The sequence below is a fragment of the Oryza sativa genome, chromosome 12 (genome assembly GCF_034140825.1).
Source record: "Oryza sativa Japonica Group chromosome 12, ASM3414082v1".
Taxonomy (NCBI): Eukaryota; Viridiplantae; Streptophyta; class Magnoliopsida; order Poales; family Poaceae; genus Oryza; species Oryza sativa.
Genome location: NC_089046.1, coordinates 360619 through 383254, shown reverse-complemented (window position 1 = coordinate 383254; position 22636 = coordinate 360619). Strand labels below are relative to the sequence as shown.

At 42.7% G+C, this 22636-nt stretch overlaps 5 protein-coding genes across 14 annotated transcripts; 2 read left to right on the top strand and 3 right to left on the bottom strand.

Moving 5' to 3' along the window:
- The first annotated feature begins 840 nt into the window (after positions 1–840).
- LOC4351270 (uncharacterized) lies at positions 841–4494 on the top strand. Of its 2 annotated transcripts, none has more exons than XM_015764156.3 (5): positions 841–1144; positions 1256–1839; positions 3178–3258; positions 3329–3503; positions 3601–4494. In XM_015764156.3, exons 2-5 carry the CDS (start codon positions 1714–1716, stop codon positions 4278–4280), a joined length of 1062 nt encoding a protein of 353 aa, XP_015619642.1. In that variant the 5' UTR covers positions 841–1144; positions 1256–1713; the 3' UTR covers positions 4281–4494. The 2 variants fall into 2 exon arrangements, with proteins under 2 accessions (XP_015619642.1, XP_015619641.1); XM_015764155.3 differs by having other exon boundaries at positions 1241–1839.
- Positions 4495–4996: 502 nt separating this feature from the next.
- Positions 4997–9335, bottom strand: LOC4351269 (protein DETOXIFICATION 44, chloroplastic-like). Of its 2 annotated transcripts, XM_066306666.1 has the most exons (12): positions 8932–9335; positions 8446–8593; positions 8200–8371; positions 7443–7578; positions 6899–6995; positions 6661–6761; positions 6284–6447; positions 6131–6202; positions 5917–6033; positions 5736–5831; positions 5523–5644; positions 4997–5438 (listed from the first exon to the last, which is right to left on the bottom strand). In XM_066306666.1, the coding sequence occupies exons 1-12, from the start codon at positions 9305–9307 to the stop codon at positions 5387–5389; spliced, it is 1653 nt and encodes a 550-aa protein (XP_066162763.1). In that variant the 5' UTR covers positions 9308–9335; the 3' UTR covers positions 4997–5386. The 2 variants fall into 2 exon arrangements, with proteins under 2 accessions (XP_066162763.1, XP_066162764.1); XM_066306667.1 differs by lacking the exon at positions 8932–9335 and having other exon boundaries at positions 8200–8360; positions 8446–8589.
- A 154-nt stretch (positions 9336–9489) lies between these two features.
- On the top strand, positions 9490–13807 carry LOC107279755 (uncharacterized). Of its 7 annotated transcripts, none has more exons than XR_010738710.1 (6): positions 9490–9560; positions 9648–9826; positions 9929–10074; positions 12790–12886; positions 12997–13135; positions 13220–13807. XR_010738710.1 is itself a non-coding variant. In XM_066306668.1 (3 exons), exons 2-3 carry the CDS (start codon positions 9736–9738, stop codon positions 10045–10047), a joined length of 210 nt encoding a protein of 69 aa, XP_066162765.1. In that variant the 5' UTR covers positions 9490–9560; positions 9648–9735; the 3' UTR covers positions 10048–10465. The 7 variants fall into 7 exon arrangements, 1 of the variants encoding a protein (XP_066162765.1); XR_010738707.1 differs by having other exon boundaries at positions 9929–10090; XR_010738711.1 differs by having other exon boundaries at positions 9929–10090; positions 12790–12929; positions 13036–13135.
- LOC136351202 (protein NUCLEAR FUSION DEFECTIVE 4-like) lies at positions 10711–15403 on the bottom strand. 2 transcript variants are annotated; one of them, XM_066306664.1, is made up of 3 exons: positions 14653–15403; positions 11559–12433; positions 10711–11470 (listed from the first exon to the last, which is right to left on the bottom strand). In XM_066306664.1, the coding sequence occupies exons 1-3, from the start codon at positions 15019–15021 to the stop codon at positions 10960–10962; spliced, it is 1755 nt and encodes a 584-aa protein (XP_066162761.1). In that variant the 5' UTR covers positions 15022–15403; the 3' UTR covers positions 10711–10959. The 2 variants fall into 2 exon arrangements, with proteins under 2 accessions (XP_066162761.1, XP_066162762.1); XM_066306665.1 differs by having other exon boundaries at positions 14696–15403.
- Positions 15404–18638: 3235 nt separating this feature from the next.
- On the bottom strand, positions 18639–22397 carry LOC4351267 (xylan O-acetyltransferase 13-like). The gene is made up of 5 exons (XM_015763148.3): positions 21493–22397; positions 20207–20378; positions 19901–20109; positions 19533–19691; positions 18639–19191 (listed from the first exon to the last, which is right to left on the bottom strand). Exons 1-5 carry the CDS (start codon positions 22110–22112, stop codon positions 18843–18845), a joined length of 1509 nt encoding a protein of 502 aa, XP_015618634.1. The 5' UTR covers positions 22113–22397; the 3' UTR covers positions 18639–18842.
- Between the last annotated feature and the right edge of the window lie 239 nt (positions 22398–22636).

The following is a 22636-nucleotide window of genomic DNA, read 5'->3' as shown; positions in this document are numbered from 1 at the left end:
TTAATATTGCTTAACTTATATCAGCTGTTTCACTATTTTCAACTTATGATTTTAAATGCTAGCTTTGTGCAAATAACCTGTAGCCTCCTTTCGAATTATCTTGCATCATACCTTCTCTTGGTATGACTTGTTGCATCAGCCTCGCTCTATTTCCTCCTCCAACCCTCAGAAGTAGAGTATTTGGATGGCAACTATTCAGAGGATTAGGCTTGTTGCTGTCGTCAAGGATGCCCGTGGATTGGAGTCGCTACGCTATGAGGGTTCTGTTGATTACTTAGCTCGTTTTAATATCCTGCTGTATATGTAAGACTTTATTTTTTTTAAGACGGGGATCTGTGTAATAACTTTATCGTTTGTGTACCTTGCCTGGTTCTGGACATAAGTTTTAGGGGCTGTTCAGATTGATGTTATTTTCAACCATACCATATTTTGGTATAGTTACAAAAAAAATATGTCTACGTTTAGTTTGTTGCCAAAATTTGGTAAATGCATAAGAAATCCTGCCAAAATTTTAGCATATTGCCAACTTGCCAAAATTTTGGCAAGATTTATTTTGAGTATAATCTTAATAGCCTCTTAGTACATATTTTACTTTACTTGAAATTCTGGTCCGTGAATTTTAGGACGTGACACACGTAGTCTAAGGATACGGGTCCAAAGTTTACTTTTCTCACAGTGCAAGTGGTTGTAGGACCTTTTTTTCGGTTCTCATATTTTTCAAAATTTATGGGAAGTTCCAAAATTTACGCCAAACACCCTGAAACCCAGAAAAAGAAAAAAAAAACAAATCCCATCCCTCCCCTCTCCCTTATCCCCTCCGGCCTCTCCCTCACGTTCTCCGTCGCCGTCCCGATCCACTCACCGCCCGGCGCACCACCCCTCGGCGGCGGATGGCGAGGTCGGCGGCGCGGAGCGCGGGGGACGGTGGGAGCTCCTCCCTTCTCCTTCCACGGACGGCGCTCCTCCTACGTCGCGGCTTCCTCTCTCCTCTCCTCACATCATGGCGGCGGTCAAGAGGCCGGGGACGCGGCGGCGGAGGAGGCCGAGACGGGGGTGGAGCCACCGATTCCCCGCGCCCCGACGAGCTCGGCGGAGTGGCGCGGAGCTCGCCGGCGTGGAGCGGGATGGCACGGAGCTCGGCCAGGTGAGAGAGAGAGCAGAGGCCCTAAGATCTAATAGGTCAGGTCAGGGCGCCGCCGCCGCCACTCCTACCCACCACCTGTTTCTCACTCAGTCCCAGCTCGATCTCATGCAGCCTCCTCTCGCCAGCCACTTCCGTCGCCATCCCTCTGCGGCGGTGGCGGTGGCGGTGGCGGTGGCGGTGGCGGCGAGGCGATTGAACCCGAGCGAATCGTCAGCAGCAGATCGAGGCGCCGTGCCTGGGTCTCGTCAGATTTCCAGCCCAGCAAGGCAAGGCCCAAGGACCTAAACTGTTGGGCTGTTGGGCTCGATCAAGTCAGTATATGTCCAGGGATGCGGCGGCCCGACCACGCTGCTTCACGTCGGGCCCACCTGTCCGTCCCTTCTTCGGCTTGAAAACTCCCCGCATCCGCGCGCTCAACGTCCTCCTCCTCTGTTCTCTCCTCTTCTCTCTCGCTGCGCCAAGGATCAAGAAATCCCTTGCCAGTCGCCGCCGTCCGTCTCCTCCTCCTCAACACCACCACACCTTCGGAGCCGCAGCTCATCGGCGGCTACCTCCTCTTCTTGGGTGTCATGCCCCTGCCGGCGACTCCCGCCTACGGCGCCGTCCATCTACCGCGCCACACCGGTGTCTCCATGGACACCAGCGCTGAGGCCATCTTCGTCGGACCATCACCGCCTGTTACGGCTGACATCGAGGTGAGCTTATGTGCCCTCTTGGCCCAAGAATGTTTTTCTTTCCTGCCCGTTCTTGATGTTTCTTGACCCATGCTTTTAATCCCTTATTGCCTTGTTCATGTTCTTGATGTGAAACAACGGTTCAATCCCTTACTGCTTAATTTCTTTTTGTTAATGTTCACACATCTAGGAGAATCACGATGCAAGATAGTTATCGTTACGTTCATAGGATTGAATGCATCTTCATCATATGCTCTGCAAATCGAATATTTTGATGGGAGGGCACCCTCTGCTGAATAAGTTTTTCTTGTTCTTGACTCTTCTGCATAAGTAATTAAAGCCTTGGAGCATTTTGTTGGGTCCATAGTGGTAGCGCAATTGACTTCCAAGAAAAAAGTATTATGCCAAAACATACACCTGATTAGACCCACCCTGAGAAGAAAATCCAGGAGGGGGATAACCAATATGAGATGAAAATCCGGAAGAAAACCTAGGAGGAACTCTTGCTGGTGATGAAAATCCAGGAGTCCTACATACTTTAGGCTTTGATGTGCCTGAAAAAAACAATTCTTTTTGTAAGTACTTCCTCCGTTTCATAATGTAAGACTTTCTAGCATTGCCCACATTCATTTAGATGTTAATGAATCTAGACATATGTATGTGTTTAGATTCATTAATATTTATATGTATGTGGGCAATGCTAGAAAGTCTTATATTGTGAAACGGAGGGAGTACATATCAATCAACATAAAAACACAGTACATTGTATCGTCAATAGCTCCAGTGCTCCACAATCCAATCACCTACACTACAAGATTGCCACGCTGAATTAAAAGAGGGGAGTGGGTGTGCACAAACATTGTATTCCTTCTGTATCCTATAGAACACATCTAGGGTTGAATGCATCTTGAACATGCTCTGAAAATAGAAGATTTTGATGGGAGAGCTGCATAAGTTTTTGTTGTTCTCGACTCTTCTGCATAAGTAATTGAAACCTTGGGGCATTTTATTGGGTCCATAGCGGTATATCAATTGACTTCCAAGGAATAGTATTGGAAGTTTTCCGATTTTCGTTCATCTAAGCAAATGCAACCCTGGTTTTCCGATTTTCAGTTATTAAGCTTCCTTATCTAATATTGTAACTTGGGTTTCCAAAAATTCTAGGTACATTTTGGGATAATGTTTGAAGTTTCACCTTAAAGTTGTGCTCTGTTGGGCTTGCTCCCTGGGAACAGTAGTCTATTTATATGCTTATTTGAATTTGGTTAGCATCAGATTCTCTGGATGAGCGTCGAGTTATGTTAGAATCTGCTTGTCATGTTTATTACACATTTGTGATGTGATTGTAAGTTGTAACAGGAGTCCTTAAGTGATTACACAAGTATGATGGAGGGTTGGACTAAAGAGCATGTATTGGCAGCACGTGGTCTTCGTAATAAGGTGAGTTGATTGATTTTGGCAGTGGACTTCAATTGCTCTACTCACTGTAACTGATAAACAATTACTGCAGGTTGCGCCTATTCGTGTTGAGGCCATGCGCCTAGGGATTGCTGCTGACAGTGCTGGAATCACATGTTTTTTGGATGCTTTTGATGAGTGTATGAAGCGAGTTGATCTGCATCTAGTTACTCAGAAGAACTCATTTCAAGAATTTCTTGGTAGTCCACTACAGCAAACAGTTCCAGGTAAGTTAAAAGTTATTTTTGGCTTACATACTATATATACTCCTCCAGGTAACTTGTGCAGGTAGTTATGCAGTATATATTTGTTATTCTGACACAGACACTTGTGCGATTGTCTCTTCCACCAAGTGCGTAGAGGTACAGCATAGAAGGGAGTACGAGACTATGCACGGGACTGGCTCCTTCCCCTGCAACGCCGCGGCCCCCCGCAAGCTGCGTAGGGCCTGCTTCTGCCAGAAGGTGTGGAAGCCGAAAGAAGGAGCTCGAGTGGGAGATGTGATTGATATGATACAGAGGTTAGGTGGAGCGAGGACGACAAGCGCACCAGCTCCAGCGCCATATATGCTGCCAGTGCGCTCGTGGCAGCGGCACCGGTGGGACGTTGGTGGTGGCCTGACTGCGGACCGCATCGCCGAGCTTCTTGACACACGCGGGCCTTTCATTGGAACCATATGGGTATGCCCATGGTATGATTTGTTCAACTCGGTTGAAGATGAAGATCTGGTTTACAGGTCAGGCTGTGCACGGAGCAAGATGCTTCAGAGGTTGAGCAAGTTCTGTTTTGGAAAGGATCTCGTCGGCCTTCATTCAGTGTTGTGCTTTGAATACCGCATCTGCGACGGACAACTCCACATACACATCTTGGATAACCACGAGACCACTGGACCGCAGCGATGGATTCATCACTCCGAGTTGGAGGAGGTGCATACCATCACTGTGGAGCGGATCAATCATCTTGGTGACCGCCACATCAGGTATCCACACAGCGGAGTGTCTTGACTTGGAGTGTCTTTGTTCGTTTTCGTTTTCGTTCTCACTCGAAAACGAAAAACAACAAAACTCACGCCCTCTTGTGTTGCGCCTTGTATTTGTTACTGATTCTTCCTTTTGTTAATGTTCTTGTATATATACTCCGTATATCAACTTCCTTGTAACCATATCACTACATTTGTCATCTCCTCGAGAAAAAAAATATTCTAGACTATGACCACCAGTCATCTGCCTTTCCTGCTTGCCGTTCTGTACTTGCCTTTAAATGTTGACTGTAAGTGGTTAATCGAATACTTGAGTATACACCATCACTATCTCTTTTCTTCACTCAGTTACAGACCAGATTATTTTCCATGGTCCATCTTTGCTTCTTAACCTGAAAAACCACAAAATCACTCAAGTTACCAACTTGGTTTTCTAATAAAAGTGGTCTACTTCCAAATGAATCATCCATTACTACCTCCAGAACCCAGCAATTGCTTGCAAACTCATAAATAGAGTAAGGCCAGCCCAGACGCCACCAAGACCAAGCTTATTAGGAGCGACAGCAAGCAGGACTGCTGACGAGACAGCTCCCGCAAATAACTGCAACAACAAAATAATCAATACCTTATGTCGCATCGGAATATGTCAAACCACTGAACAATCTTTGTGGCCTGCCTGGGGCAGTAACGCAGTAGTATATGTTAATGTTGCTGATCCGTACCAAAATCCCAGGACATAACTTCATTCCAAAAGGTATATATAAAGAGAGAAGAATTGTTCACTAAACAGTACACTTTTCCCAAAGAAAGACTTATTTACATGGATGAATGATTCTGAATGTTCCTGTGTACATCAGCTATCAGCTTTGTCCATTCTATAGGACAGCACTGTACAAGTCGAATCAACTTCCTATAGCAGTCAAAACAAAGAGAGAGCTATCTATCTAGAGCCACCAACAAGTATCTGTATCTGTACTTCTTGTAACCAAATCACTACATACATTTGTCATCTCCCAAAGAAAATCTTATTCTGAACTATGACCAGCAGCTATCTGCCTTTCCTGTGTAGTTGCCTTTACATGTTTGCTGTAAGATGTTAATCTAATAATTATGCATCACTATCTTTTTTCTTTACTCAGTTTCAGACCAGATTATTTTCCATGGTCCACCTTTGCTCCCTAACCTGAAAAACCACAAAATCACTCAAGTCAACAACTTTGCTTTCTAACAGAATTGGCCTACATCCTAAGCAATCATCCATTACTACCTCCAGAACCCAGCAATTGCTCGCAAACTCATAAATAGAGTAAGGCCAGCCCAGACGCCACCAAGACCAAACTTAGGAGCGGCCACAAGCAGTACTGCTGATGAGATAGCTCCCGCAAATAACTGAAACAAGAAAAATACTAATGTGATTAGGATGCTGCAGCTATAACTGATAAACTATACAATGGGACATGATAAGAATAGAAATCTGAACTGTAGAGTATGCCACGAAAGCAAAGTCAGAAACACCATAGTAGAGCCCATCCATCACAAACGCAACAGCATTTATTGGTTGAGAAACAGTGACAAACTGCAAAAATCCATCAGCCAATTACTATAAAACCATTGCATATCACTTGGTAAATCAAGTATTGACTTCTCAGAATAGTCATTACCCAGACTCCAGTTTGGGCAACGTCTAAAACTGCTGCATCATCTGTAAACAGCATGGACAAATATCCAAACCCAAGGAGTAAGGTTGTAGAAAGTGCTGCACCAGTTACGCCTCCAATCTACATAAAAAAATAGTATGAGGATCTTATAGCAAGAGCGAAAATAAGAGGATAAATGTCAATCATTTGAGAACATAATATTATAATGTCTCCTTGCCTGCAGAACTCTGTATAAGACAATACGGGCTTTCTTATAGTTTCCTTTTGCGTATTCACTTGCAAGTAGAGCCTGCATTATATTATGAACACTTTACAAGTGAACACAATTAGAGGCTAGAAACTAAAGGTCTGTTCCTGTAAATGTACACACCTGACCAGCAAGAGCTAGTGCATCATTGAGTAGAGAAATCGTTAGCCACACTTGCAAACATATCTCATAGCCAGCCATTGGAACAGACCCTTCCCTGGCAGCCAGGGATGTCGACACAGTGAATGTCAGGACTACTGCTATGGTTCTTGCAATTAGCAGCGCACCTAGAGAATCATGTATTGGTGTATGTTAAAGTGTTTTTTTTTTTGTTTAATAGAGATAAATTGCAGCAAGATGAAACTTGTTTAATAGAGCAAGTACTAAATGGACTTGGAGCTTATCAATAGTTTCATCTGTTCATTTAGATCAACGTTTTCTTACGAAGCAAGACCACCATTTGTAGTCTTTGGAAATCAACATGAGGAATATTGACCAACCAGATTTTAGGTAGCGGATGATGTCTCCAGAAACAATATTCCATGAGAACAGAACTATTTTGCTATTCAACTTCCAGAGGAGGATGAACGCTGTCAAATACCTAAATACATGCAGATAATTATGAAAAATAGATCAGGGATCTATGAGAACTTATAGAAAATATTGAGATAAGTGAAGAGACTACAATTGAAAGAAAAGGTAAATTTGTTGTAAAGTCTCACAGTAAGTTCAACATACTCAGAAGTCACTGTTGCCAATGCAGCGCCACTTACTCCTAGACCAAGTGGAAAAATAAATATAGCATCCAGCAATGCATTCACTAGGTTACCAGCAACTGTAAGCACCAGAGTATTAGTTTCTTATAATTTGAGTCGAATAAATTTATTGTCTTAAACAAGAAACAAACCATAGTAACAATAAAATAAGTAACTATACTTGAATAACCACAGCAGATCATATGCATCAGGCTGAATTTCAGAACACATGCTCAGAAATTTAAGTTATTTTGAACTTAACAGCCAGCACAGAACATATAAATAACACTAAAAACATAGTTATAAGAACTAAAAGATGCATGTGAGAAATACTATCAATCAAATTGTATCATGAGAATTTACACATGCACTGAAACAAGTAGTGAAGGTATTTCATCTAAAAAGAAGTGTTGGTATTCAAATACCAGATTGAAAGCAACTAGCAAGTCCAAATGGAAGACGGAAGAATTGAAAAGCACCCTAAAACCAATTATTTCATCCAGAAGAGTTTGCATACATTGTCTTACCCACAGCAAACAACGGTGTCTTTGTATCCATGAATCCACGAAAAGCACCTTGTGCTGCAAGCGCTACTATGACTGGCGGTGCACCATATGCCCTTAAAGTAAGGAATTGCTCAGCTGGTATACGCATCGGTGAATCCTGTGTAGGTTGTATAGAGAACTTATGTTGAAGCAAGAGTATTAAGAACTTGCTAGATCTGTAATAAAGATTGTTTAGAATAATTCCAAGGTTACGTAGCCTTAAGCTCACTATGTTTGAAATGAATAAACCAAAGGAGAGTAGGTGTTGCAGACTAAATTTGGTCCCCCAAAATTTTATTAATGGGCTAATGCCTTTAGGGTGATCAGTTTCAAGGGCCCGTTAGGTAAATATTTTGTGCTCTGTAATATGCTGGTATCCATATAAATAAGTAATATGCTTACGGTACAAACTTTGTCCAAATATTGTTATAGTGTCATGCTATTATTTTAATGTAAATTCTAGTTTGGCTTCATATTCACACATTGATCAAGGACTGTTGTTTTGATTCCTTATTATCAGCTGAAAACTTGACTAATAAAGCACATAGAATAGGTCTGGAAACATTTTTGAAGTAATAGTAATATACATCAAGATGAATACATAAAAACACGACAAAAAATGTGGCACTTGACCCACCTAGCTGATAGTTCTACACACGATTTTAGATATCAACAACCATGTTTCAGAGAACAGATAAATCCTAGATAACTGAATACTGAAATAAATTAGCTTACGTACGACAGGTACACCGACGATGTCCAGTAGTGTCCCAGACCCAAGGATCAGTGCCACGGTTTCCATCAATCCGATGCCAGCAGCTAGAGCCAAGGATGTTGAGACAGCTGGAAGAAACTTCCTTTGTTCACCTGCTTTCTCTTGTGAAATGGAAATCTCTTCTCCTATGTGAGAACTAAACACTAATCAGTAGTGTGCAAACAAGAAGGAAAGATTTTAAAAAGCAAATAAGATGTGCAGATTGGTTACTTTTCTACGGAGCTGTTATAATCGGCATCCACTGCCTGCTGCTCGGCAACAAAGGATGTGGTGACGTTGAGCAATGGGACATTGAGCAGCTTGGATACCAAATTGAAGATAGAAATGGATACTCCAACGGCAGCAAGTTCAGTTGAACCTGGTGAATGAGTTGGAGACCGCCAAGTGAATTAGTATCGTGATCAACATTTTTGTAGCAAATAAGAATGTAAATGTGTAAGAAATAAGTTTCTTCACAACATAAGACAGCGGAAACAGATATTCTGAGTTCAGAATTGAAGTCATCGTAGCATGTAATTTCATAGAAAGAATATTTTTCCCTATTTCATTGTCAAGAACCGACGCAAGAAATTGAGGAGCTCACTCTCCACTCCAGTCCAAAAGGGGATATAATTTTTCTTGTGCGGTAAATGTAGATTTGTATAGAATGAAGGGACAATTACAAGTAGTAAGTGAGGAAGCAATTAAGGTCCTTACCGACATGGCCAACGAAGGCGGTGTCGATGAGCGCCGTGATGGGGTCGGCGGCGAGGGCGAGCACAGCAGGCAAGGCGATGGTGAGGATTTCCATACCAATCTCATCAACCATGAACCACCCGCGCCCGAGCATCTCCTCTCCTCCATCCTTCCTCTCGGGGTTGGCCTCCCGCCGCCAGGTCTCCTCCTCGTCGTCGTGTACCACGTCCTCCACCGCCGGCTTCCCGCGGCACCGCGCGGGCCTCCACCGAGGAGCAGCAGTACTAGGGCAGTGACGGTGGGCGAAGGGAAAGGAGAGACGGTTGAGCGTTGGAGTGGGGGTTAGGACAAGCGCGGCGGCGGCGACAGACCTCATCGGCGGCGAGGTCGCCGTCATGCCGCGCGAGCGTGTGACTGTGGACTGTGGTGTGGTCTCCGTCCAAGCAGTGATATTTTTGGGTTGGGTTTGGGTTGGGTTGGGTCGAGTTGGAGTGGGCCTTCTTATCTTGAGGAAAGGCCCACTCCAAACCTTTGCCTTCCCTTTCTTCTCCTCCTGCTTCCCCGTCTCACCTCCTCCTCGTCGGCCGCCGCCTCCGCCGCATCCGCCTCCGCCTCCGCCTTATTGCTCACTTCGCTCCGGCGACGGAAAGGTACCACCGGTGATCTCTCCTTCCCCCTGCTTCTGATGTTCATTCTCATTTCATTGATTGGTTATTGTGGGTCTGTGGATGCGTCAGGCCGGCCGGCAGCTTGGTTGCGACAATCGAATTGAGTGCAAGAGAATACAAAAAATTCGCGTCTCGTCCCGGCCTTAGTGAAGAGGGCATGAGGTTCCTGGGCTGGTACCTCAAGATCGCGGCCGGCGGCGCGGCCATAGGCGCTGCCATGGAGCTGTTCATGATCCACACCGGCTTCTGTGCGTCCCTGCTGCTGCAAAAAGGATTTTTCTTTTTGTTATTTGTGTTCATCACTGCATGCTAATGTTGATCTATGTTCTCTATTTGACTCTGTACTACAGATGAGAAGGTGACTGTGTTGGAGTCAGAGAAAAGAGCTTGGGAAACCAGCCCAGAGGCTCAAGCCATGAGAGAAGCCCTGAATCCATGGAGGAAGCATGATGACCAAGAGAAAAGATAGCCCTAGACTCATTGCCACCCTTCAATTGTAAGCCCTTCATGAGGTAATTTGTTGGATGTACTAGTACTTCCTCCGTTTCATGTTAGCATTGCCTACATTCATATATATGTTAATGAATATAGACATATATGTGTGCTTAGATTTATTAACATCTATATGAATGTGGGCAATGCTAGAAAGTCCTGTAACCTGAAACGGAGGTAGTAGCATTTTTGCAGTATTTGTACCTCTCTCGAACTTCTGGATGGTAGGTGGTAGCTTCTACAAATACTTTAGAAGAATACACCCGTATGTCTTGATATATATTTTTTTTGGTTCAACACACATACACAGATGGCATGCCATCTTTATGTGATGCACTGATGTTTCATACTAGATAACAAGGAAATTATAGGCTTGGAGAGGTTGAACAGTTCTATTTTTAATGTGTTACTACTATCCTTTTTCATTTGTTTGCTGCTACTGGACTATGGGTTTTTGTGATTAAAGATAGCTGACGTTGCCCGGCTCCGGCTGTGTTCCTAACTAAATTTCATGTTCCACTGTGCCATTGAACCAGCTAATTTTCGTAGTTCTTATTGAGGTAATAACCTAGCATGTTAGGCAGAGGCATCCAATTCCACAACTGCATCATACGCAAAGTGCTAAATGAAAAAAAAAACCTTGAGAAATGTTCTTGATTTTACTATTTATGTTAGAAACAATTGTTCAAAACTAATTTCGTGGCATCTTGGATGTCAGCAACTCAACATCAATGCCCTGTAAATGGAACTGCTACCCTAATCTGCTTCTTTCTCTACAATTCTCTCTGATGATTTTATTTACATGCATGTTATCTACTAACCGAGTTCACTTAGAACTCAATCAAAACTTGTACAAAGTAGACATGGTTTCATAGCAGTAAAGAACATATCAAGGAGTTCTGTCAACTCGAAACTTGGCTGTGGTGTTTATAACTTGCTGACCATTAGCAGCACTGTAAGCTGTTCTTGTTCTCAAGAATAGGATTATGCTTGACACCAACCCTAGGAATGTGATACAACCCCACACGAAGAATGTGGTTGAGTAGCACTTTGGCCCCATGCAAACCACCATAGTGTCAATCATGCCATTGTGGTTGTCTATTACTGACATCTTTAGGCCATTTGCATCATACACTAGGGCAGCAATCTGACCATAGAGAAGTGATCCAAGAGGGATGTTGGTGATGAGGATGTTATGGTTCATGCCAATGCTGTTTGGTCCAAAGAGCTCAGAGGTCACTGACACTGCTGCAGCAAAGATGAAGCCTGAGCTTAGGCCAATTAGCGCTGTTCCTGCTACCAGAGTGTTTACATCATGCAATTTCCACATTAGGAAGAACGCCATTGGCATGGGAACCAACGCAGCTGCAAGCCACCCTGTCCGAGCAAATGAAACCTTCCTGCATGCAAATTCATTATATAGTTAGTTTATGGACCAGCTAGTGAGAATTAAGATGCATGCAAGTATATAGAACAAGACATAGGGACCTGTGAAGGAAGTCTGGAAGTGCAGAGAGAAGGCGGCCAAAGAAGGAACAGGAGGAGTAGACGGCAAGAAGCATGGTGAGCTGAGATTCCCGGTGAAATGATTGTGCAATTTGCCCCAAGTTGTTGCTGTACACTAGCCCAACAGTGGCACCACAGAAGTAGGCTATGTAGTATAGCCAGAAGTCGACGCACTGGATAAGCTTCTTTGCACTATGCTCCTCACAAAGAACCAACATGTGTCCCTTCTCCAGTATTGTCCCCAAGCAACAATCCTGCATCGGCTGTTCCACTGTTTTCTGGATCATGGCATTGGACTCTGTGCTGTGGTTATTATTGAGCAAAAGTGGTTTTTTTGAATCGTCATGGTTGAGTTGAGCAGTAGGTTCAGGGTCATGTGTGTCCACATGAGAACAACTGGAGGAGGCAGGGATGATGAGAGGGAGGGCGAGGAGGACCATGGCACCTGTAAGGACCACCCATGCAGTGGAGTTGGTTGTGTTGAAAGAGCCGAAGATCACTAGATATATGCCAGTGATGAACGCGAGGAGGTAGAGACCAAGAAAGATATGTTTGTCATGCTTGGGCACAACGTGGAGGTGGCCGTCATGTGGGTGGCAGAGGAGTATTGCTGGCAGTGCAACAAGAGATACAACGAGAGGGACAATTGCATTGAGAAGGAGGTATACAGATGGGGAAAAGGGGGAGAGGGCATTGGCAAAGAGGGTGTAGAATGCAGCACTTAGCCCATTGAAACTTATGGAGAGGGAGAGGGCCAGTGGGCGATTGCTCGAGGAGAAACTGCGAATGCAGAGCACAAAGCATACTGTGTTGAACCAGCAGATACTGCAACCTGCTACCAGGCAGATCAAGAACACCTGCATAGTAATACATGATCCAAATTAGTCCATCAGTTGGTTAGCTCAGTTTTACTGGCCACAAACAGTTAAAAAGCATGTCCATACATCGCTGGTTTAATACTGTTGATGAGAGTTAAAGGACAACATGCCTACCAGTAAGTTATTATGTACCAACGATCAGGTCATACATCCTGGTTTAATGTATGCAAGACATGAAGTATACTAATATGTAATGCATACAACAAAGTGATAAATCCAGATTTGGTGCTTCGAGTAGCGTTTAGAAGAGAGTGTTATGTACGGTTACGGAAAAACTGTAATGGCATGATCTTCGGTAATAATTCTGTGATCTAATTGGTATTTGTATTTATCAGGATGTTATGCTTCCTCATCTGTAAAAAGGATGTCGTACTTCCTACTGACATCAAAAGATCTGCCCAAGGAAAGGAAGAATATGTGAAGCATGAGCAGGTTGAGGATGCTGTTCTGAGTACTGAAAAATGCAATGCAACAGGCATGTGTGATGTTGTAGTTGTGATCACATTTATGGCTGACGCGCTAGCAATGCTTTTCTTTGTCAGGACTTTTGTTCTAGGCTGATGATGTGGCTTCTGTTTTAGAGGGAGTGCCTTCAGTTTGGCGGTTGAAGACCTTGCTTTGTTAAAGGCCTCATGTCCGTTTGGTTTCAGAAAAGGAAAACTGCAGCCGGTCTGATAATAGGTAACTTGCTGACCTTGTCTAGGCATGCTGTTTTAGTTTCAGAGGAGTAACCAGGACGGCTAATTATGTCTTTGAGCTATGCAGTGTAACAACTCTTATTATGCAATTCAAAGTATGTTATGGTAGCAGAGGATTGGTTATGGACTCCTAAAATCAGGAATACGTTCATACTATTTGGTTACTGTAACTGATAAAAAGGATGTGCTGCTTCTTTCTTGCTACTGTTTATGATGGAGAAGTTGAAGGAAGGAGGTGACTTGGCAAGTTGCATCAACACCTACCAGTCAGAAAGAAACCAAAAGAAGGGGATACAGTGTAGTGATGGTCCTTCTGTAAGAAGAATTCTTTGGGGGGAGAATGGTAGCTTGTTCATCTGCTAGTCAAAGTTGGATTGAAGCTGAAACTGATAGTTGGGCAGGAAGGCATTAATTCATGATGATGCCAATAATGCAGGATTCACTGGCATGGGTATTTTGATAGCGAGTTTTATTAACTGTAATTCAGGACACAGAGCTACCTGGATGTTTAGAGTAACAGAATGGATTTTAGTTTTACATAGTGCCGTAGCGTTAGTTTGTTCGTGAGTTTTTCATGAGTGAAGCGTGAACTTACCGATGGAGTTTTAGCTATTTATACTTTTCTGGACCATTTTAAGCTGAGACTTGAGAACCATTTGTTTGTTTCTTCTTCGATCGTGTGTGGGATTTTTATTTTTGGCTCTTCATCTTTTGAAATAGGCGCAAGCAGCTAACATTTATGAAAATTAAAAGGGAGATGAGAAAGAATCAATTAAATAAACACTTTTGATCGTGGTTGATGATGGCATATGCGGGTGTTGTTGGTTAGGAGTTGTTTGTTATTCCCTCCATCCCAAAATATACGTTGAGTTGATTGAAGTAATCAATTAATCCAGATACATGTTTAAGGCAGAAACTAACTTATTGCTGCAGATACACAGTATATAAGATTGACTATGTATAACATGGGCAATATTATAATACACAGTAGGAGTATATTGGTAAATGGTAATCGATTGCAGCAGACGATTCCAAAAAATTGTAAGCCAAGGAAAAACGAGAGGTGGGCGCGGCGACGGAGAGATATGGATGCATTGAGTCTCTCAGATATCGATTTAATATACATATAATTCAGTAGCAGTTGAATGGGACGTTAGAATTGCGTCCGTAAATGTGATATATGATTGCAACTTATTTGTGGCCACTCAGATCAGTAGCTTCATTACTACTACTACTAGTACTATCGATCTCGAATCTCCAAACCCTGCTGGCCGGCCTTGGCCTCTATACATCCACGTACTACTACGATCAATCAGCATAGTTGGCTAAGATCTCCATTATATTTCTTGTATATAATCATGATGGAAGGACACCTTATAGGTACTCGTAACTAGAAAGCTAATTGAATAATCAAGCTTAATTAAAACAAAGCGAATAGGCGATCGATAATAAAGAAAAGAAAAAAAAAAGAGAGAGAGAGAAGACGAAGTGTGTACGTACGAGCGGGTAGGGGAGGTGGAGGTAGTCGAGGATGAGGGCGTACTGGAGGGCGTATGCGGCGAGGCCGGAGGCGGCGGAGAGGAGGAGGACGGCGGGGAGGGGGAGGTGGATGAGGGCGAGGCCCGACGACCAGCCCAGCGCCTTGCCCAGGTCGGAGGCGGTGGCCAGGTAGTTGAGCGCCTCCTGCGAGACACCCAGGGACGCCTTGAGCGCCGACGAGTAGGCCGAGAAGTCGAAGTTTGTCCCCGTCACCGCCTGTATCCACACCGTCGCCACCAGCACCGCCCAACGCCGCCATCCTGCGCCTCTCCTCCGCCCCTGCTGCTGCTGCTGCTGCTGCTCCGTCGTCGTCGTCGTCGACCGCTCCATCGCTCGATCGATCTCTCCTTTTCCTTGTTGTTTCCTCTGGCTAGCTTAGCTTAGCTTGTTGCTTAATTCCTCCTCCGGCCGGCTGTGCTCGCTCTTGCCCGGCCACATATATATATACAGCATCCATCCAGCGCCGCCCCGCTGTCGTAGCCCCCCTATATTTATTTCTCTCTTTCTCAATATAAACGACACAAACATGCATGTCTCCCTCATCTCCTTAATCCATTTACCACCTGGCTAGCTAACTATATACGCGCAGCCAGATTAAGACTATGTATGTCACTCTCAAACTTCATTCTCCTTTTCCGAAATTAATTTCCTAATGTATGCTCTATATATGCGCACATGTATATTGCTGGTATATATATTATTGCCACCGAATTTTCTGATTGACCCGGCATCGTTATTATTATATAAGTGATATCATTTCTAATTCTAGTCATATATAATATTTGATTTTCTTTTTCTAATTTCTTTTAACATCGTACTGTTATATCGACATTGAATAGTTAAATTGGTAAATATGCATGGTTCATTCTCGACCAACCGAGAATTGTTTTCAAAGATTTACTACCGATTCCAACCGTTCCGATCAATTTCGTCCATGCGTCCATTAATGGATATATGCATCACTGTAATACTTTCCTCTGATCAATTAATTAGTTACTACCTCCATTCTTTTCTCCTTTTTACTTGTTATTAATTGAAGACACCGACATAATCCATTTTCATTATATAAAATGAATTACAAACACCGACATGGTGTTCTTATTTTTTTATTTGTCACTTAGGACATTGATGTGACAACATCTTAATTTGATAATTATTATATACAATCTCCTTCATCCATGTTTGATCATCATTTAGGCAAATAATGTTCTGATCAGTCATAACAAAACCTCCATGATTATGAAATTGATTCTCATCGATTAATTAATATGCTCTGTCACTTCGTATTATGCGGATTGCATCTGCACGCTTTAAATATTATGTAGAGTTGCACCAGCAGAAATTTTGAGAAGACATTTTAGTCTTAAGTGATGATCAAACTATAGTTAAACCAAACCGCATATAAACTGAGGCCCCTCTCTCCCAAACACCCCCTGAGCCTTTTACAAGGTAGTAGTAGTAGATTGACTAATTGAATTTTGGGTTTCGACTTTCGAGCTAGGCAACACGTATTGATCGATGTAATTAAGTATATGTACATTTTTAAGATTATAAAATACTCCCTTCGTTTCTAAATATTTGACACCATTGACTTTTTAAGTACATGTTTGACCGTTCGTTTTATTTAAAAATTTTTGTGATATATATAAAACTATATGTATACATATAAGTATATTTAACAATAATAAATCAAATGATAGAAAAAGAATTAATAATTACTTAAATTTTTTAAATAAGATGAATGGTCAAACATATTTAAAAAAATCAACAGCGTTAAATATTTAGAAACGGAGTGAGTGAAAAGTAATAGCGTCTGCTAGTACAGTAGTACCTGTACAATGAAGTACTGGTTGTCAATTTGTCATGTACATGTACACGAACATGTGAACAATGAACAAATGACGAATTGAAAACCAGAGTTGAAAAAACCAGGTGCATGGGGGCGGCTGTCTCTGTACCGTGGACCATTCGTGTTGATCTGCACGATGATTGATCGATCGAGAATTGATGCAGGAAGCAGCATGCGCAATAAGGACCATTTTGTTGATGGTTTATTTGTACGCTCAACTGTATCTGCAAGTCTGCAGGCAGGGGAATCCGATGGAATACACGAATGCGTGACACACATGGACTACTCTGGATGGATGCTCCCCATTTTCATTTGCATCTCAAACGCTAAAGAAAAGCTACCAGATACATCAGCAAAGTAATTAATTAACCATCTAAGTGACATCATCTTAAGCACCTGATTAATTGCATAGCTAGCTAGATATTCGCAATTACATGTACCTATATTTGAAAATGCCTTATCATTTAATTTTTTTATACATATGAAATTATACTGATTAAATAGTTCTATTTTTACTATTTAAAAAGAAAGGAGGCGCGCCGTCACGGGAGGATGTATGCAACAGTACTGGACCAAGGCTCCGACGCAAGAGGAGGATGTGATGCATTTTGCAGTGAGAGAAGTGATTTGTAGTGAGCGGAGACGCACCGTAGTGGAAGGAAGCGTGCATCGGCGTTGGAGGAGCGAGGTTACGCCATGAAGGGAGCAACGGTGTTGGAGAAGCAGGGTGTGACGGTGATGTTTTCATAGAGTAGAAGGCACGGCGATGGTATTAGCATGTGGGAGAAGTGCGTCTGGCAGTGGGCGTTTCTGCGGTGAGTTCACCGTATAGCAATGTTAGACTAGCCAATTGTGGACGTTTTCAGCCGTTAGACAAAAGGATCTGATCTGATGGCTATAGAAAAACAAGGGAAATCATGTGTACATTTTACTAGATGGATGTAGGAAAAAAAACTTCTCCGTTTTATATTAGTATATATATACTCGATCATACTCACAAATCATTTCTATTTCTTGTCGTATAGATCCGTTGCAATATACGAACATATTACTACTGCATAGGACAGAAAAAAAAAGCTTTTTTTCACCCTAGCCCTCATAAGGGCTATGTACTTATACTATATAGTAGTAGTAGTAATTATTTCAGATCATATAAGGGTTAGTAGGTTGGATCACATGAGTAGTGTAAAACGTGTACTATGTGTAGTATCGATCTTTACTAAACCCAAGAACTTTATTTTTAAGTTCATATTGTATTAATTAATTAATATCATCGTTGCAAAGATTCCTACTAGTAAGAGCGAGCGAAAGATCGAAGGTATGAATGACACAGTACAAATTTGGCACTTGAAACTAAAAATTTAAATACCTGAAAGAAAACAAGGGCTTATATAGGCATTAACTAGGGCAGCTAGTTTTAATTAGCAGGGAACACGGTTTGGTTTTCATCTTGCCGTACGTACGTTGTGCAGAATGAGCTATAGCTGGTTGGAGACGACGACGACGACGTGGACGGGCGGGGCGACAGTGAGAAGCACGACGCGAAGTCGAGGGCGGCGCCGTGGGTCACTTGAGCGTGCGGCGGTGCTATGCCTAAACGACGGCGGCCCGCCCGTGATGTGGATGTGTCCGCAGGTGCAGCAGTCCAGTCCTCTCCTCTTGCACGTACTGGCCACACCCACACCGGATGCACGCCCCCAAGTTCGTCGTCGCCCACGGTACATCTCATCTCATTTAACCCGGTTTTGTAAGTAGGTATTTAAGATTTCTGATTAATCTTGACGAAAATGTGAGGGACGTAAACTAGACTTAATTCACAATCTATGATGATGGGCCCTACGCTGGGCTGGGCTGACTAAACAGCCCATATGGCAAAAGGTGATCGATTGGAGGAACCAACGATCCACATAAGCACGAAAAGTTCTCTATCTGAATTTGGTATCTGCTCCCTGGTGAGCTTCATGACATGACCAGTTCGGCAATTGATTTCCTATCTTTACAGCATTTGCTTTATGTACAATGTATAGTACTTACTCACAAAAAATAATTTTTATGCTGCACAAGCACAACCATCGATAAGTAGCAGTAACTCTCAGTATAGGCAAATTAACTTATCTTCTTCCTTTTCATTTCTGCGCTTATGTTCTTCCCTTTCTCTTTACATGTAATGTAATGATGTAAATGTCAAAAAAGAAAAAAAAATTGATGGGGGCCAAGTACTGTGCACTTATACCTACTTAGACACCCACAAGTTAACAAAGAAGAAATTTGGCCAAATTAAGATTACATTATTATACATATATCATTTGTGCATAATGTATGCATACAAGAACTCGTTCCAAACATCAGGAACTCCAGGGAGGCACCAATGCGTGCAGTCTGCGTAGATGCTCGGGTTTGCAATCTGCTCTTTCGTCAGAGGAACGTACTGTCTCCTGAATATCGTTGGATGGGCGTCCTTGCGGTACTCAGAAAGCTGGGTGATGTTCAGTATCTGAACATGTATGCCCTTTGGTTCCAGTGTTCCAAATATCTCCTTCGCCTTGTCCATCATGCCGTAGTCTGTGGTTGCACTCCTATAATCTTCTATCTGAATTGGTTCTGTTTCGTTTAGACACTTGTTGTTGTCATCTCCTCCCCAGTTGCTAGCCCTGGAAAACATCCATTTTTGTTCCAGAATTTTCTTGTCAGAATGCACATGATTGTCATTTTCAGTGTAGATTAATTGCCATTTTCAGTGTCATGAGAAACACCCAGGGATCTTCCGGCTAGCTCCACAAGGTGGTGGGCCTGGAGCTAGCCGGCATGGGTTCAAAGTCTCATCCCTTCTAATTATTTGATATTAGGTCTTTCCCTAATATTTGTGTTTTTTTTTCATTTTCAGTGTCAAAAATATAAGCAAGCTTTGAACTTGAGTAGAGCTGATGAATTTTATTGGTTTTCAGAATGTTTCGCAGTTGAGAAATGATGCAAGAGTTGTACGTTCTCTCACCAGGAATGGGCAGGTGATGAGCCTGCAAAGAAGATTCTAGTCTTGTTCTTGTTGATATTGGCTCCAAGATATTCAGTTAGTTTCTTGAGAGCTATCTCATAACCATCAACCATTTGCACCTCATCTAACTTTGCATCCCCGTCCTCAAATGAACCATACCTACATTTTTGCATAATGACTTACTGATCATACCTCCAAATCAGAGTTTGTTGCATTGGAAAGAGAAAAAAAGGAAACTTTTTTTGACTGAAAAAGTAGTAAAACTTTCTGATGCCTCCAAACCCCACTTTGTTGCATTGGAATAAGAAAAAAGAGCAACATTTTTTTTCTGACCAGGAAAGAAAGAGGAGTAAAAATTAAGTACTTACATGACTTTCATCATCATACCATCCCTCTGCTTCCTCCACCAAAGGTAGGAGTTGAAGACGATGAAATCAGCGTCCTTCCAGACATTGGCGTGTTTCTCAATCCTGTCTGCCCTTATGATCCGGTACTCCACTCTGTGAATTATGGGGTTGTCGCTGTTTGATTCCAATAGCAGTGGTGACCAGTAGAAATCTATCGTCGCATTGTACTCCTGGAGCAAACAGAAGAAATGTTCAGATCAGAGAATGTACTGTTTCTGATTTCTGAATTCAGAAGCATGTTGGGATGAAGAGATTAGTGAGACATACAAATGCTTTGAAGGAGATAAGGGAGCCGTTGTAAACGCGCATCTTGCGGCCATCAGGGATGAAGTGCTCCACCATGCACACCATCGACACCCATTGATTTCTGTTTACTGAATCGCCCACAAAAACCAGTCTCTTGTTCCTAAGCTTTTCAAGAAACTTTGTGGCATTGAATCTGTTTTGACAGGGTAAAGATTGCGACACCATATATCAGAAAAAAAAACAATTAATCCATAGTAAGCATTAGTGAATAGTGATTGGTTTGTGTTTCATAACGGATCTTTCACTGTTAATAGTTTAGTCCTGAGAACTAACAATTTTTTTAAGAATAACTCAAAAGTAATCAATAGTTTGTCTGTACGTTTTCTAGTTGGCCATTGGATTACAGAAGCAACCATATTATAAATTTAGCAATCTGGACACATTATAAATGACGTTTTTTTTTTCTTTCCACTAGGTACCTTGTACTATTTTAATTGGGTATTAATTATGGGAGGAACATATTAACTGACTCTTTGGATCAAAGGAATTGAGAAACACAGGAAAACACAAGAATAAGAAAAGCACAGAAATTGAAGTGACGTGTCAATGTAATCATAAGGAATATGAAAAATATAGGAATTACTCAATTGTGTTTTTTGGATGCTTCATAACAGTACAGGAATTTGAAGAGAGGATGACACAAAGGAAATTATCAAGAGCTTGGACTTCATGTTATATTTCCTCAAAACTTCCAATGGATTTGACCATTATATAGGAATTTAAAAGGTCCATTCTTATGAGTGCGACACCATATCAGAAGAAAAAAAAAAGAACTTCTGAAGTTCTTTATCAAGTAAGCATTGGCGATTGGTTCTCTCATAACTGATCTTTCACAAACTGTATCTTTGGTTATCTAAAAAAACAACCGATCTTTTGCTGTCCAATAATTTATTCCCCAAAACTAACCGTTGTTTAAAGAACTCAAAACCAACCAATTTTTCTCTGTATGTTTTCCAGTTGGCACCTAGGACTCTGGGTTACAAGAGCAATCTGAAAAAAAAAATAAAGTTGATTTTTTTTTCCTGCAGGACTAGGAGAGAACATTTTCCCCTGCTTTCACAAAACTAAAAACGTTTTTGTTACCATGAGTAGGTCAAGTTGGAAGTTTGGTAAGAAACACTGAGACAGCTAGTACGAACGGAGTGTAGTACTAAGTAGTAGTGCAGTTTCAGATCCTTGCAGCAGTAGTGAGTGTACGTAGTGTCAAAATTGATGTGGATTAGAATGGAGATGAGTTGTGTTGATACCTTGGAAGGTTGCAACCGTGAGGCTGCCATCTCCAGTGCTGGTACTTGGTGTCATTCCTTCCATACTTGTCGCAGGCCACCTCGTCGAAGATGAAGGAGCACTTCAAGCCGGAGTAGAGTGGCCGCGACGCGTTGTCGTACACCCACCGTCCCAACGACCAGTTGCAGTCCTCCTCGCCGTCGAAGCCGCCGTCGCCGCTGTCCGTGGCCACGTCCTGCAGCTCAGATGTCCACTGCACCTGCGCCTCCTGGCTCCTCAACGACGACTGATCTACTACCACTGATTTCTGCTCGCCCACTGCTGCTGATGCCGGCTTCTGCTTGAGCAGAACTTCTTGGTGCTGATGCTGCTCGACGGCGAGTTGCGCCTGAGCATCCTGGCCGCGGTCGAAGAGGAGGGAGACGGAGCTGACGACGATGAAGAAGGCGACGAGGGAGGTGAGGATGGTCCTGAGCCCCAGCGGGGACTGCAGCACCGTCATCTTGTTGGTGGCAGTCGCCTGTGGCTTGTGGCAGCCGGCCTCACCTGCTGCTGGTGGCGACTTCATTATCAACTTCTCCTCCTTAACTCCGCTTCTCTTGTGAACCTCTCTCAGATGGGAGAAGAGAGCACTCCACATGGCAATTGGCTTTGGCTAGCTAGCTAAATGGCCTGAGTCCACTGGCACCTGCACAGGGTGAGTACCTCTCAAGCAACACTGACCCTTGGGCTAACCTCCAATGAAGGAGCTTATAAATGGGTTAGAATAGAATTGGAATGGTTGTGTGTTTGTTTGGAATGTGGTGGTGAAACTTATATATTCATCTGAAACATTCATCATCTCAGCACATGCAACAACTCCATCATTATTCATGGCAAAGCATGAGAGCAGGTTAGCCTTTTTAGATAGTACTGAAACTGAAATGGCTCTGCATGTGAATGTTGGTCCCTCTGCTACATGTACTGTGCCCTGAATTTGCGAAATCATCTACAGTAGATCCTCCCTTGCTGCTTAATTATCATGTTCATACTGTGCCTCGTTTGGCTAACGAAAAGCAAACAGGGAAAATTAAAAGGTGATTCGTGGTAGCTAGAGTGCTGGTTTCTGGTGACCGACACACCTCTCTATCTACAAGTCCACCACAGTATCGCACCAAACATGTA